The 16,092-nt window shown below is 51.8% G+C and overlaps 1 protein-coding gene across 1 annotated transcript; it reads left to right on the top strand.

Moving 5' to 3' along the window:
* The first annotated feature begins 2,164 nt into the window (after positions 1 to 2,164).
* On the top strand, positions 2,165 to 15,587 carry ccdc77 (coiled-coil domain containing 77). The gene is made up of 11 exons (XM_069192024.1): positions 2,165 to 2,249; positions 4,653 to 4,857; positions 6,112 to 6,254; positions 7,086 to 7,182; positions 7,601 to 7,664; positions 8,642 to 8,727; positions 9,482 to 9,630; positions 10,184 to 10,415; positions 11,170 to 11,295; positions 13,642 to 13,794; positions 15,167 to 15,587. Exons 2-11 carry the CDS (start codon positions 4,654 to 4,656, stop codon positions 15,311 to 15,313), a joined length of 1,401 nt encoding a protein of 466 aa, XP_069048125.1. The 5' UTR covers positions 2,165 to 2,249; position 4,653; the 3' UTR covers positions 15,314 to 15,587.
* The last annotated feature ends 505 nt before the right edge of the window (positions 15,588 to 16,092 follow it).

The following is a 16,092-nucleotide window of genomic DNA, read 5'->3' as shown; positions in this document are numbered from 1 at the left end:
CTCTTATCTGCTGCAATGAAAAATGTATGAAATTTGTAATGCTGGAATACACTAGTAGAAAATATAACTTTGAGCTTCTACCTTGTATTGAAAAAGAAAGACTTAGTCATTCGGGGATGTGTAACAGCACATTATGAAATTTGGATTCCGAGAAGACTTTTTATAAAATTCCACATCAGACATTAATCACCATATGCCCTCATTGAACATGCAGAACTGGTTTAACAGCCAGTAAAGAGAATGTATCCGTAGTGGCTGTGATTTAAGAACTGACACAACACTTTCCCCTGCTGGAGTATCTTGGGATAAACAACTGGATCTGACTCTAGGAAAGGGATTTTCTAACCTGGGGCTTGTAGGAATGGTGTTCTCTTTGCTCCAGCTGAGTTCTTAATCACAGGGGAATTGATTTCAGTTTTCTGTTTCAGCACATTGAAAATCGGCTTTTCAGCTGTGAAAAGGTCAGATGGGATTTTATTTTTAAAGTGGGATCAGCGTTTTAGTAATTTCTGAGTTTCAGAGCTGCCCTCATCCAGCAGTGCTTCCTGAAATGTAGTTCCAGTAGGGAGCTGCGTCAGCATGCGTAGGCTGCAGAGGAACAAGTACAGGTTTATTCCAGGCTGAAAAGAGAAGAAAAGACTCCTGAAGAAGGCTCCACAGCCAAAACATTGTGCTTATTTACTTTACTTTTTCATTTACTTGTTCCTGAAATGTAACCAATATAATCATATTGTCTGTGGTTGTGTCTAAGATGGTGTCACCCCCACTGTGGGTGTGTCTGATATAGTGTCACTCCCACTGTGGGTGTGTCTTATATAGTATCACGCCCACTGGAGGTGTGTCTGATATAGTGTCACCCCCACTGTGGGTGTGTCTGATTTAGTGTCACTCCCACTGTGGGTGTGTCTGATATAGTGTCACTCCCACTGGGGGTGTGACTGATATAGTGTCACCCCCACTGTGGGTGTGTCTGAGACAGTGTCATCCCCACTGGGGGTGTGTCTTATATAGTATCACGCCCACTGGAGGTGTGTCTGAAATAGTGTCACCCCCACTCTGGATGTGTCTGATATAGTGTTACTCCCACTGGAGGTGTGTCTGATATAGTGTCACCCTCACTGTGGGTGTGTCTGATTTAGTGTCACTCCCACTGGAGGTGTGTCTGATATAGTGTTACTCCCACTGGAGGTGTGTCTGATATAGTGTTACTCCCACTGGAGGTGTGTCTGATATAGTGTCACCCCCACTGTGGGTGTGTCTGATTTAGTGTCACTCCCACTGGAGGTGTGTCTGATATAGTGTTATTCCCACTGTGGGTGTGTCTGATTTAATGTCACTCCCACTGGGGGTGTGTCTGAGACAGTGTCACTCCCACTGGGGGTGTGTCTGATATAGTGTTATTCCCACTGTGGGTGTGTCTGATTTAATGTCACTCCCACTGGGGGTGTGTCTGAGACAGTGTCACTCCCACTGGGGGTGTGTCTGATATAGTGTTATTCCCACTGTGGGTGTGTCTGATTTAATGTCACTCCCACTGGGGGGGTGTCTGAGACAGTGTCACTCCCACTGGGGGTGTGTCTGATATAGTGTCACTCCCACTGGGGGGGTGTCTGAGACAGTGTCACCGCTGCTGTGGACGGGTCTGATACAGTATCAGTCCCATTGCTTGGAGTCGCAGTCCTACCCCGAAGAGGATTTCAGGGGAAATGACATATTCGTGCGAGGAACGGATCCCACCACAAATTGCAACTGCTTTATTGCTGGACGGATTAGACCAGGGGCTAATCCAACAGGTTTTATACAACACCTTTAAATTTAAATGCTGAGATCACTTTTTTGACCACTTGCGTGATTAGTGCAATAAGATCCCAATGACCGCAGCTGCCTGTGTTTGACTTAACTGCACCGCGGAACTTCCTAAAAAAGATCGAAACTCATGCGTATTCTTTAGTCTTTTCTGAAGCCTTTACAATTGATGATTTAAGGGTGTCTCATAAGACCAGCTGGACTGTAGCTCTGTTAGGCTACGGCTGGTCACCCCGCCACATGACAGGAATTCCTAGTCACCCCCTCCCCAAGATCCCCTGTGTTTGTGCAGGACTTCAATTCCCACACACCCCCGCGCCAGAGGAGGCGGAAGTCCGGCTAACTGTCGAGAGGAAGTCGCCCTCTGATTGGCTGGCTGAGATCTGTCTGTTTAGCTCAGGTTAACAGCAGGAAGACGCAGCTACTCCTTTTAACAGCTCCAGGTAAACACGATTTGTACTTTTCTTTTCAGGCTAAGTCTGTTAGGCTCAGCATTGTTTTTTCCTCCTCCTTCCCAGTAACTTGCTTTACTTTTGCAAGCGATATTGCATCGCCTAGGAAAGTCGCAATTTTGCACAGGGAAAAGGGACTCGTTATCGGGTATAATCTCATCGCTGGCTACTTTATTTGGATTGATGTGCGCAAAATGCGTGGCTTGTGTTTTGCTATCGCTTACAGCGAGCTCCGCTGATGTGATTTCCACGGTCGGTTCGTGGGATTTATCCTGGGAAACCCGTCGTCGTTTCTTTTCGTCTGAAGTCGCGGTGCCTATCCCCTCTCGCCAGTGTTCATGCAGACGGATACAAATAATAATGCGTGTCAAAGAGAGAGCCAGCGAAACAAACAAACAAACAAACAAACAATACAGAATATCGCAGCCATACAGGTGAAAAAACAAAGAAGAAATGAGCTGAAACTGCGAAGGGAAATAGTTTCTCCTCCTCACGGTGGCCGTGCTGGTGAAGTTCAGTTGGTTTAAATGTCCCGCCTCCACTGGCGGCTGGTGGCGCCATGACAACGCGTCTAGTGAGGCAGGACTGATCAGCATTTTGTTTTTATAGAGTTCAATGCTGTAACCTTCCCGCCCCGAAAGTTAATCCTTTAAGGCTTCCAGTAAAAACAACGTATTAACTCCCGTACGTGCGCCGTGAACTCCCAAAGAGCCCCCCTTCCCGTCAAAAAGAAACGTGCCTTCTGCTCTGGAACATCTCGGCGCAAAATGAGAGGGAAAAAAACACAACTAGTTTCGCATCTTGATAGGAACACCGACGTCTCGCAACCGGAAAAATAAAAGCGGAATTGCAGTCAATATGCCCGCTGTCCAGTACCGATGTTTAAAGAGAGATTATTTGGAGTGGGATCTGGGCGTTCTCCGATGAATGTGGTGGTAGTTCTTCCCACACAGTCGTGGCGTTTAAGCTTCATATTAATCACAGGTGATTGTGATTGAAAGTTTTGTTTCACACACATGCATAACGTAGGGTGGAAGATGGGGGGCATTTGAAGCTTCATCAGAAAGCAGAATATCTATAATAGATATACCTATATATCTCTAATAGATAGATGTCTATAATAGATATTCAGGTGGGGAGCTGCGTCAGCATGCGTAGGCTGCAAAAGAACAAGTAAGAGGTTTATTCCCTGCTGAAAAAAAAAGAAGAAAGAGACACCTGAAGAAGGCTCCACGGCCGAAACGTTGCGTTTTCTCTCTTCTTTTTTTCAGCAGGGAATAAACCTCTTACTTGTTCCTATAATAGATATACTTGATAGAGTATCAATAATAGAGTTACCTGCATTTCTATTAGCTAACATTTGAAGGATTAATCTGTGTTTATAGCGAGTGGCAGGGTGACACAGGGCTCCCAGCAAGCAGGGGGCGCAAGGCAAGGGCACACACACACACACACACACACACACACACACACACACACACGGCCGATTTTCCCAGAAGCCAGTTAACCCACCAGCATGTCTGTGGACTGTGGGAGGACACCGGAGCACCCGGGGAGAACATGCAAACTCCACACAGACAGCACCCCAGGTCGGGAATCGAACCCGGGGCCCCTGCGCTGCGAGGTAGCAATGCTGACCACTGTGCCACTGGGCTGCCCCCCCGTACAGTACAGCTTCACAGTGACGTGCTAAGTCCGCCACCTCGGATTACTCAGGCCAGGGAGGATGGGTGAGTGGAGCTCAGGCGGAGGTACCGCAAGGGGAATCGCTTCACTAGAGTAGACTAGTGGAGCTAGCCAGCAGCCATATCGCCCTGCCCACTGGAGCCCAGCAGGTGTGAGCCTGGCCAGTACCTGGAGGGGAGACTCCTGGGAAAGCTGAGGCTGCTGCTGGAAGAGGTGTGAGTGGGACCAGCAGGGGGCGCTCACCCTGCGGTCTGTGTGGGTCCTCATGCCCCAGTATAGTGACGGGGACACTAGACTGTAAACAGGCGCCGTCCTTCAGATGAGACGTCAAACCGAGGTCCTGACTCTCTGTGGTCATTAACAATCCCGGGGTGTCTCTCGACAAGAGTAGGGGTGTTACCCCAGTGTCCTGGCCAAATTTCCCCCCCTGGCCTTTACCCCTCATGGCCTCCTAATAACCCTCCCTCTCTGAACTGGCTCCATCCCTCTGCTCTCCTCCCCACTGAGAGCTGGTGTGTGTGAGAGGACTGGAGCATCATCCAGGTGGGGCTGCACACTGGTGGGGGTAGTGGGATTCCCCCTGACCTGGGAAGAGCTCGGAGTGGAGGGTCCAGAGAAGTGCTATATAAGTTTTAGGGATTATTATTATTATTATTATTATTATTATTATGGGAACCTTCTTCTCTGCTCCTCTCTGTCCCCCGGCAGCATGCCTGGACGTTGCTCTCCGCTCCTCGGCGGCCAGACCCCCGGCCGGGACTCTCCCCTCCTTCCCGTCGGCGAGCGACTGGCGGGCCTGCGGCCGTCCCGGGAGCTGCTGGAGTTCTACCGCCGCAAGGTGGCGGAGTTCGACGGCGAGCACGAGGAGCTGCTGCGGATGCTGGAGACGTACCGCCTCACGACCGAGGATCAGGTACGGCGCCGAGGGCGGGCAGGACTCCGGATCGGGAAATGCGTGGACCCGGTTTCCTGCGCGGCTTGTGACTCCGGGCGCCTTGTCTCCTTACTCGCTGACTGTGCTCACGGTTCCTTGTTCTGAGCTCTGTCCTCTTTGTCTAAAAATGTGTGCAGTAGCAGCAGCAGCAGCTGTGGTGATCCACATAGGTGTGCGCGCTGCCTCGTGCGATCTGCGCAGGTGTTTGTGCGCTGCCTTGTGCGATCTGCGCAGGTGTTTGTGCGCTGCCTCATGCGATCTGTGCAGGTGTTTGTGCGCTGCCTCATGCGATCTGCTCAGGTGTGCGCTCTCCCTGATGCGATCTGCAGAGGAGTGCCCGCTACCTGAAGCGATCTGTGCAGGAGTGTGCTCTCCCTGATGCGATCTGCGCAGGAGTGTGCCCGCTCCCTGAAGCGATCTGTGCAGGTTTGCGCTCTCCCTGATGCGATCTGCGCAGGAGTGTGCCTGCTCCCAGAAGCGATCTGTGCAGGTGTGCGCTCTCCCTGATGCGATCTGCGCAGGAGTGTGCCCGCTCCCTGATGCGATCTGCGCAGGAGTGTGCCCGCTCCCTGATGCGATCTGCGCAGGAGTGCGCTCTCCCTGAAGCGATCTGCGCAGGAGTGTGCCCGCTCCCTGAAGCGATCCGCGCAGGAGTGTGCCCGCTCCCTGATGCGATCTGCGCAGCAGTGTGCCCGCTCCCTGATGCGATCTGCGCAGGAGTGCGCTCTCCCTGATGCGATCTGCGCAGGAGTGTGCCCGCTCCCTGATGCGATCTGCGCAGCAGTGTGCCCGCTCCCTGATGCGATCTGCGCAGGAGTGCGCTCTCCCTGATGCGATCTGCGCAGGAGTGCGCTCTCCCTGATGCGATCTGCGCAGGAGTACGCACTCCCTGATGCGATCTGCGCAGGAGTGTGCCCGCTCCCTGAAGCGATCTGCGCAGGAGTGTGCCCGCTCCCTGAAGCGATCTGCGCAGGAGTGTGCCCGCTCCCTGAAGCGATCTGCGCAGGAGTGCGCTCTCCCTGATGCGATCTGCGCAGGAGTGCGCTCTCCCTGATGCGATCTGCGCAGGAGTACGCACTCCCTGATGCGATCTGCGCAGGAGTGCGCTCTCCCTGATGCGATCTGCGCAGGAGTGGTTCTGAAGCAGTGCCTTCCCCAGCTCCGCTCCGCCATTTCTCTGCTTTTCGCTGGGCTCGCGCCTCTCTGACTCTGTGGCCGTGTTCCCCAACCCAGCACAAGATGGAGTGGGAGATGCGCCAGCGCGAGGGCGAGATCGCCGAGCTCCAGAAGGCCCTGAGCGACATGCAGGTCTACCTGTTCCAGGAGAGGGAGCAGGCTCTCAGGCTGTACGCCGAGAACGACCGGCTCAAGATCAGGTAGGTCGCCGTCTCGCCCTCCCCTTCATTAATATACACCCGAAATCTGCCTGATCTTAAGGTTCAAAGTGTGTTTTGATCCGAATCCTCTATGCATCCTTATACTTCCTTAATGATTACTTGATTGTTCTTCTTTCTTGTCGTTTTCTATCCTCTTCTTTTACACTGGTAGGCGTATAGAGTCGCAGAAACAGATCACGTACCTTAGATTTCATTGAAGTTAATTTGCAGTGTTGTGGTCTGGAAAGATGAATTTTTTTGCAGGGGCATTTAGAAGCATGTGCAGTATTGTGAAATATTGAACCTCTCCTTAACTCACTGTATTTTGATATCTTTACCTCTTTCTCTTTTTTTCAATTTACATGACATGCATTTCAATAATAATAATAATAATAATAATAATAATAATAATAATAATAATCCTTACACTTATATATTGCTTTTCTGGACACTCCACCCAGAGCACTTTGCAGGTCACGGGAACTCCCCTCCACCATCACCAGTGTCAAAACAGGAATTTACAGTGCAACTTGTGCATTGTCCAGGAATCGAACCCGGGACCTTCCAGAAGCCAGGCAACCATTCTACCAGAAAACCAAAGCAGCGCTCGAAACATGACAGGGCATTTATTTTGTTCTTGGGTCTGTGACCTTCTCAGGTTCTTGCGTCCTAAGACAAACAACTGGCTGCGGATGGACATGTCTGTGTAGCTGAAGCACTACAGGCACTTACTTTAGAACTGACATCCGTGTTTTGTGGGACAGGCACCCCTACAGGTAGTAGACGGCCGTGTTTTGTGTCAATGCAGTGTCGTTCCTTGTCTCAATCCAGGGAACTAGAGGATCGGAAGAAAATTCAGCATCTTCTGGCCCTGGTGGGCCCTGACGCTGGAGAAATCACCTACTTTCATAAGGAACCCCCACACAAGGTGAGACACCTTTTCTCCCCCTCTCCCTTATAATAATAATAATGATCATAATTGCTTAGACTTATGTAGTGCTTTTCAGGACACTCCACTCAAAGCACTTTACAGGTCATGGGGATCTGTGCCTGTAGCTGGAAGTTTGGCGGTTCGTGCAGGAAATTGTACATGGATTATAAAGTGATCTTATCTTAGACAGAATAAAAAATGTTACAAACTATTAAAATGGAAAAAATGACACTAGCTGTTAGAGTAATTGAAGGTCTTTCAGGAATTCGAACTGCACGTACTGCGAAAAGACACGAGTGAGATAACGGGGCTGTGGTTTTCATAACGTCAATCCAAAGTAAATTCGCAGGCCCTGAGACCCCTCTGCGGTGGCGGTTTTATTTCAATCCAAACTGTTCCGCTGTCTTCCTTTTAGGTAACCATCTCTCAAAAGCAGACCCAGCCCACTGGGAGAGAGCCCCTTAAGAGGACAAAAACAGGTCGGGCTGATTTCCGAACGATTTCATTCCTCCACACAACAGCCAAGCAGTTATGAATCGAAACGCTGCAGGATGTTTAATCGGCACATCTGCCTTTAATCCTGCTGGGGTGGGGAAGCTTATTACAGTTGCACAGCCTTTAACAGAGAAATTCAGAACATTGTGCAACTCTGATTTAATACTCCCTTAAATAGGAGTGAACCAAATATCAAAATTCGAGTTGCACCTGAAATTGAGAAATCATTAAGTGTTTTAAAGCGTTGCTTTCGTGCATTGGTGAATGCATTGGTACCGGGGATTTTGAATCTTGCTCTGTCTTCTGCTGAGAATAGTTTTCCCTACTTGTATAAGAACATAAAAAATTGTTCCTCCTCTTGTTTGCATCCGTCCTTATGTTCTTATAACTGAGAGTAAGCCGTGAGGTAGCCGATTGATCCCCGGAACTCATCCAGACGTTTGTTGAGAGAAGCCAGGGATTTGGCTCCAACATCCTAGCTGTGCAGCTTGTTCCACTCCCCCACCACTCTTTGTGTACAGTAGTGCTGCCCCCCCCGTCCCGAATGGAGGATCTCATCCAGCTGCATCTGGAAGCAGTCCAGAGTTTCGGCTTCAGCAACATGGCCGGGACGGCTTGTTCCACACTCCCACCACTATCTGCGTAAAGGAGCGCCTCCTGTTTGGGGATTTTAATGCTCTTTCCTGTAGTTCCCGCTGGTGCCGTGTCATTTGTTTTATGGGACACTGTTTTCTCTGTCATATGTGTATCTGCTCAGGGACTTAAGACCACACACACTGGAACGGCAGTCTTTTCTTGGGGGAGAGCATGTGACCATGCCTGAACTCAAACCGCCCGGCACAATTTTGATCTGATGGTCCAGGAGTCCCCGAAAAAAAAGAAATGACATGACTTTTGAAAGCTCCGTACAGAAGGAATGCCTTGTGATTTAGTTCCCTTCTTTGTGCTTTTTTTAACGCAGTGACCCGCAGGAAGTCTTCGAGGGGGGATGAAGCTATTGAAAGCCCAGAGAGCTACAAGAAGGACAATCAGACCCTGCTGCTCCAGGTAGGCCTAGAGCCCTCAGGCCATTACACGACCCTGCAGCTAAGACAGAGTGCCTACAGCCCAGCCTCAGGAAGGGGGCCTGTGTCAGCCAGCCGTAGTGAGGATGATAGTTATAATTGCTTACACTTATACAGCTCTTTTCTGGACCCTCCACTCAGAGCTCTTTCCAGGTCATGGGGAAACATGAGCGCGTTTCAGACCTTGACAAAAATAATACAGTAAAATGTAAAATTTCCATCACGAAATAGAGTGATTCAGAACGAGGCCACAAGACCTCCGGTGACACTGTAGACAAGCAGGCTTGTGAATCCAGCTCTTCTAATCCAATAGAAATATCGCTCTCAGCTTCCAGACGGTTTCATTGACAAATTCGACTTAATTGTTAACTCTTGCCTGCAGATCAGGTCGGAACATTTCTGCGGTGAAACGTCTGCTGCACAGCCTGTCCTTGTCCACTCGTCCATCACAGTGCCTCAGTCAGTACAGGGACTAGTGAGCAGGAAGGGCCGCCTCACCTCACAGTTCTCACACACCCTCCCTCTGGCCCGTGGAGAGACCAGGGGTTTGCAACAGCATGGAGACTTACAGGACGTCCGCCAAGTTCCCGATTCGGTGCCCGGGCCAGTGAATTGATTTTGTCTCGTCCCGAGATTTTGATGGCCGGCCTGAGGAAAACTGAGGTTCGGCGCGGCTCCCCCCCCTTTTCAAAATAAATTGCTGAGCCGGCGATCCGCCCTGCCGCCCGTGTGTCCAGGTGGAGGCGCTGCAGGCCCAGATGGAGGAGCAGACCCGGCTGGCCAAGGAGCAGGTGGAGTCCTTGCTGGAGGACCGGCGCATCCGCGTGGAGGAGGCCCAGCTGCAGCACCAGCGAGACCAAGACCGCATCTCCGCCCTCACCGACAAGTAATGTTATTATTATTATTATTAATTGCTTGCACTTATATAGCGCTTATCTGGACCCTCCACTTAGAGCTCTTTACTGGTGATGGGGAATCCCACTACCGCCACCAGTGTGCAGCCCCACCTGGATGATGCTCCAGTCCTCTCACACACACCAGCTCTCAGTGGGGAGGAGAGCAGAGGGATGGAGCCAGTTCAGAGAGGGGGGTTATTAGGAGGCCATGAGGGGTAAAGGCCAGGGGGGGAATTTGGCCAGGACACTGGGGTAACACCCCTACTCTTTTCGAGAAACACCCTGCGATTTTTAATGACCCCAGAGAGTCAGGACCTCGGTTTGACGTCTCATCTGAAGGACGGCGCCTGTTTACAGTCTAGTGTCCCCGTCACTAAACTGGGGCATCAGGACCCACACAGACCGCAGGGTGAGCGCCCCCTGCTGGCCCCCACTCACACCTCTCCCAGCAGCAGCCTCAGCTTTCCCAGGAGTCTCCCCTCCAGGCTCACACCCGCTGAGCCGTGTGTGCTGGGCTCAGTCTCCCTCCCCCCTCCGCCGCAGGCTGCACCGGACCCAGAGCCTGCTCTACGACAGCACCCGGGACTTCCTGCAGCTGAAGTTCGAGGGCAGGGCCCAGGAGAAGGGCTGGATGGCGGAGAAGGACCGGCTGCTGCGCGAGCTGGACGCCTGCCGGGACAGGCTGCGGCAGGGCCGCGGCGATCCCGAGCGGGAGCGGGCCCACCCGCCGCCGCCGCCGCCCCCCGCGGAGCCGGAATCCCGGGAGGAGGTCAAGGTGGGTGTCCCTGAAGGTGACGGTCATCGACATCATAATGTCATCATTGCCGTCGTCATTCTCAGTACTATTCTTGTTATCGTAAAAATGGGTGGAATAAACATCATTGTCATTATAATAATAATGTTGCCCTTACATTTATATATCTCTGTTCTGGACCCTCCACTCAGAGCTCTTTACAGGTCAGGGGGAATCCCACTGCTAACACCACTGTGTAGCCTCCCCACCTGGATGATGCTCCAGTCCTCTCCCACACACCAGCTCTCAGTGGGGAGGAGAGCAGAGGGATGGAGCCAGTTCAGAGAGGGGGGTTATTAGGAGGCCATGACTGGTACTCCAGTACAACACCGTACTCTACTTAATAATACCACAGTAAGAGAGTCTATTGCCATATAATAATAATTAATAATAATCACCCTTACACTTATATAACACTTCTCTGGACCCTCCACTCAGAGCTCTTCCCAGGTCAGGGGGAATCCCACTACCCCCACCAGTGTGCAGCCCCACCTGGATGATGCTCCAGTCCTCTCCCACACACCAGCTCTCAGTGGGGAGGAGAGCAGAGGGATGGAGCCAGTTCAGAGAGGGGGGTTATTAGGAGGCCATGACCATGGTGGTCTGGGGAACAGAACAGAGTGATGAACCTGCTGGTTTCACGACTGTCCACCCTTTTGGATGGACGATAAAGTTCCATCTCATCTCGGCGGGTGGCAGCGGGAGTGTAGCCGAGCTCAGCGGTTTGTCTCGCCAGGCCCTTGAGGAGCAGCTGAAGCAGGCGCACCGCCTGGCCGACATGTACCGGGAGCAGTGCGTGGGCCTGGAGACGGAGCTGGCCCAGATCCGAGAGGAGGGCGACGTGGGCAGGGAGATCTTCAAGGTACGGCTCGTTCCTCTTCTCGGGAAACCCCGCGTGCGCCCCTGTCCCGATCGAGCCGGAGACTTCTTTATTGCAACAAAGGAAGGAGGACAGACGAATGTAGACATGATAACCCCGTCTCTCATTCACTTTCCTTAGGGCAGTAACAGGCTTTTATTCCTGAAGTGTTCCATTCCAGGCGAGATCCTTTTTCAGGGAATTATATCATAACGGAAAGGAACAGGAGGTGGGTAGAAAGCCTGGTCTTGGAACAGATCGCCGTGAAGAGACAGAGTGCTGGTTGGCCGAGAGAAGCGGGCAAGGAGCCCAGGGAGGAGGAGGAGGAACGATGGAAGAGATCTGGGAAAAGATTTAGAGGAGAGCATGTTGGGTCGCAGCAGAAGTAGTTCAGGTGGGGAGCTGCGTCAGCATGCGCAGGCTGCAAAGGAGTTTATTCCCTGCCGGAACGAGAAGAAAAGAAACACAAAACTCTTTCGGCCATTTCGGATTGGTCGGTAGCAGTTTGTTACCACATAAGGTGTAAACACGGCCAGAAAGTTAGGCTGTTAGGCTACCCTAGGGCAATTAACCAAGACCCTAATTAACCGCGACCCCTGTTCACTTTCACGCTGCTGAATCACGTGTGAGACGGGCTGAGTTACCCCTCCGCTCAGGAGACCTTGAAGGAACCTGGGCCAGCTGGGAGTGCGCGTAACAGTCAAGCAGTTTTGAGTTCTTGAGGGGCTCGATGAGGTGCTGACAGGCACAGGTTCCTTCAGTACAGCGCGACCGACCGCGTGCGCATACCGCCATATCGCAAAGCTGGGCCTCGTCCGCTGCTCGGCTCTGCACTCCCGTTCTCCCTCCGCCCCAGCATGGGCTCCCGAAACGGAAGGGGGGAGCCCAGCCCTCGCAGGCCTCGCGAGAGGTTCGTTCGTTGAGAGCCTCTTCCGCGACCGACCCCCCCGAGCCGTAGCGACTCACGCTGTAGGCTTGTGCCGTTCGGCTTTGAAGGAAAATCTGCGCAGGCTGTTCTGTACCGCCACACCTCAGTCCTTCCTCGCCGGCCAGTGTTGACTCCGGGCTCTGTGTGCTCTGTCTCTCTGTCTCTCTGTCTCTCTGTCTCTCTGTCTCTCTGTCTCTCTGTCTCTCTGTCTCTCTGTCTCTCTGTCTCTCTCTCACTCTCTCTGTCCTTGAATTTTACTCAATTCCAACGGCGTTGAACTACAGTGTTGCCAAAGCATGTACAATCAACACAACGTCTACAGACATTTACAATACAAACACATCATAGGACGTTTACATGCAACATGCTGATAGAGAGGCTCACTGTTCCTCAGGCTGGGACAGGAGATCACACACTGCATTATTATTATTGAGAGACAGGCTCACTGTCTGTTCCTCAGGCTAGGACAGGAGATCACACACTGTATTATTATTGAGAGACAAGCTCACTGTCTGTTCCTCAGGCTGGGACAGGAGATCACACACTGTATTGTTATTATTGAGAGACAGGCTCACTGTCTGTTCCTCAGGCTGGGACAGGAGATCACACACTGTATTATTATTATTGAGAGACAGGCTCACTGTTCCTCAGGCTGGGACAGGAGATCACACACTGTATTATTATTATTGAGAGACAGGCTCACTGTCTGTTCCTCAGGCTGGGACAGGAGATCACACACTGTATTATTATTATTGAGAGACAAGCTCACTGTCTGTTCCTCAGGCTGGGACAGGAGATCACACACTGTATTGTTATTATTGAGAGACAGGCTCACTGTCTTGTCCTCAGGCTGGGACAGGAGATCACACACTGTATTATTATTATTGAGAGACAAGCTCACTGTCTGTTCCTCAGCCTGGGACAGGAGATCACAGACTGGGCTATCAGTTCAACTGAGTTCCCCCTCCCTCTCCCAGTGGGACTGAGAGTTGTTCTGATTTAGGCAGACGTGGGAATTCTGGGATTAGATTTGTTAATTTGGGGAGGAATGTTGATCTTATCCCAGGATATTTGTGACAGTGCAATAGAAAGTGCATCTCTGTCTCTGCTTCACCCTGTGGGCAGTTGGAGCACAGCCTGTCCTCTCTGGACAGCTAGGTCTCACTATGTCCACTGAATATGGCCAGGCTGTGGTCACTGAGACTGTCCTGTCTGGACAGCTATGTTTGCAGGTTTCGCCCAGTTTCTCTGGCCAGAATGCGGCCACTGAGCCTGCAATTCGTCAGGGTCTGTTTCTCTCTGCTGTTTCTTACTCTGGTCAGGCATTCAGCTAGTTCAGTAGCATGCCAGTGTGTGTTGTGTTTGTGTGGGTGTGTCCCCCGCTGGTGAGGTAGTCATCTCCGTCACTCCCCTCTCTTCAGGAGCGTTCGGACAAAATGGCCAGGCGGCTGCAGTTGATGACCCAGCGCTACGAGGCTCTGGAGAAGAGGCGGTCCATGGAGGTGGAGGGCTTCAAGACGGACATCAAGCACCTGCGCCAGAGGCTCAAGGAGGTGGAGAAGCAGCTCTTCAAGGTGGGCGCGTTGTCCTCAGCTCCTTCAGTGTTATCAGATCAGATCAGATCACTTTATTGGCCAGATGCAATTTCTTGTATTAGGAATTCGTCTTGTTCGCAGACCCCAGCCTGCTCTCCCTGAGACACACAGACAGGGAGAGAGAAGCTGGGGGTCAGAGCGCAGGGTCGGCCATTTATACGGCACCCCTGGAGCAGCTGGGGTGAAGGGCCTCGCTCAGGGGCCCCACGGAGTAGGATTCCTCTGCCGGCCGCGGGATCCGAACCGGCAACCTCCCAGCCACAGGCGCAGATCCTGAGCCACCGAGAAACCACCGAGCGTCAATTAAAAGGCGTACTGTGTGACCAGAGGTAGACAGGCTTTTACGGTGATAAAGGCCATCCATCCATTTTCCAACCGCTTTATCCAATTCAGGGTCATGGGGGAGCCAGAGTCTATCCCAGCAGGCAACAGGTCGCAAGGCAGGGTGCATTGTGGGTGGGACGCCAGTCCATCACAGGGCACACGCATACACCAGGAAAATAATCCCCAGAAGCCAATGAACCCGCCAGCATGTCTTCGGACTGTGGGAGGAAACCAGAGCACCTGGAGGACACCCACGCGAACGTGGGGGAGAACATGCAGACTCCGCACAGACAGCACCCCAGCTCCGGCATTGAACCCAGGGCCGCACTAGTGCGAGCCAGCAACGTGCGACTGTGTTGCCCCCACAGGGATAAAGCACGACATTAAAATTTCATCGGTATCCAGTGTTTCTCTGCAGTAACTTGTGAAACCTCCAATTTCCGTCACAAAATAGGGGAAATTTCCAGGTCTGCGCAGCGCCGTGTTCTGCGATTCAGAACGACGACAGGCGACGTGACGCTGTTACGTTGGAAACGGCGCAGAACGCGGTATGCGATGTGAAACAATCCAGCTGAAATATCGCTCTCGACTTCCAGCCGGTTTTATCGACGCACACTACTTGTTAGCTCTGCATAGGGATCCGTGAAATGTCTGCTGCCACAACCTGTCCTTATCCGCTCGTCCATCACAGCGCCTCAGTCAGTGCAGGGACTAGTGAGCAGGAAGGGCCGCCTCACCTCACAGTTCTCACCGACTCCCAGTCTCTCCCCGTGGAGAGACCCGGGGCTTTGCGACAACATGGTGACTACACGATTTCCTGCTTCATTTTGTAATCCGCACGTTGTGTTCCGTTCCACCAACGAATTTATTTTGTTACCCACATTTCCTCGCCGGTTCCAAGAGCCGTCGGGACTGCAGTCCTCCTCTAACTGGAGAGAGGGTGGGGCAGCGCCGCACACCCCCTTCCTCCCTCCATCTTCCCACCTCCCACGAACCCCTCAATCTCTCCTTCTCCGGGCCCCCCCAGGTGACGCTAAACGTGGGGCCCAACCAGGACCTGGCCATCCTCCAGGAGGTGAGGCAGAGCAACACCCGCACCAGGAAGATCCAGGGGGAGCTGAAGACCCTGAAGGCCAAAATCTACGGGCTGGAGAACGAGCTGCGGTTGGGCTGAGGCCGATCCGGGGGGGGCCTGAAGCCGAGGCCGCCGGACAGTGAGCTCTGAGCCCACCCCCGTCTCTTATTTGAATTCCGATTTTAAAAATGGACGTTTGTTTGTGGTAGTTTCAATTATTGGCGCGTCCTGAAATTCATTTTCAAGAATGCATTTAGCCCACAATCCTCAAGCGTTGCAAATTAATGAATCACCCATAAATAAAATAATAATACCTTTATTAATATGTGTATATATTTTGTAGACTTAATTAAAGCCCAGGTCATTGTTTTTAGATGGTGCCAACTACATCTTTTGATGTCTTTTTTCTGTTTTGTCTTTTTTGTCCCCGCATTAGAGCTCCTAACTATTTTATTTTATGTCCCAACCAGTCTGGAATTTCCAGCTGTTTTTTTTTACACATCCCCCACTCACTGGAACAATTCCTGTGTTCCCACGGGGCTGTTCATCTGTTCACTTGCTGCAGGCTCCCTAAGGACTTGCAGGAGCCTCTGCTCTGATTGGAGGAGAGGCGCTGCCCGCAGTGATGTCACCGCGAGCGCACGGGCACCTGGGAGCTAAGATCACTGTTTTCCGGGTGGTCAAGAGAGCCCTGGCCAACTTATCCCCAACCCCACCCCCCTACAATTGACTCGGCAAAGCGTTCACGTGGACTGTATACACAAACATATACACAGGTCACTGCAATACACATATACATGCACCTTCAGACTCACATACACGTGTATATGCACATAAACGTGTACAAACACATACACTTTCACATGCATAGATATGTA

Source organism: Lepisosteus oculatus, chromosome 7 (assembly GCF_040954835.1).
Source record: "Lepisosteus oculatus isolate fLepOcu1 chromosome 7, fLepOcu1.hap2, whole genome shotgun sequence".
In the NCBI taxonomy this organism is placed as follows: Eukaryota; Metazoa; Chordata; class Actinopteri; order Semionotiformes; family Lepisosteidae; genus Lepisosteus; species Lepisosteus oculatus.
Note: the sequence above shows the minus strand (reverse complement) of the source record. Positions and strands in the feature narration are given on the sequence as shown.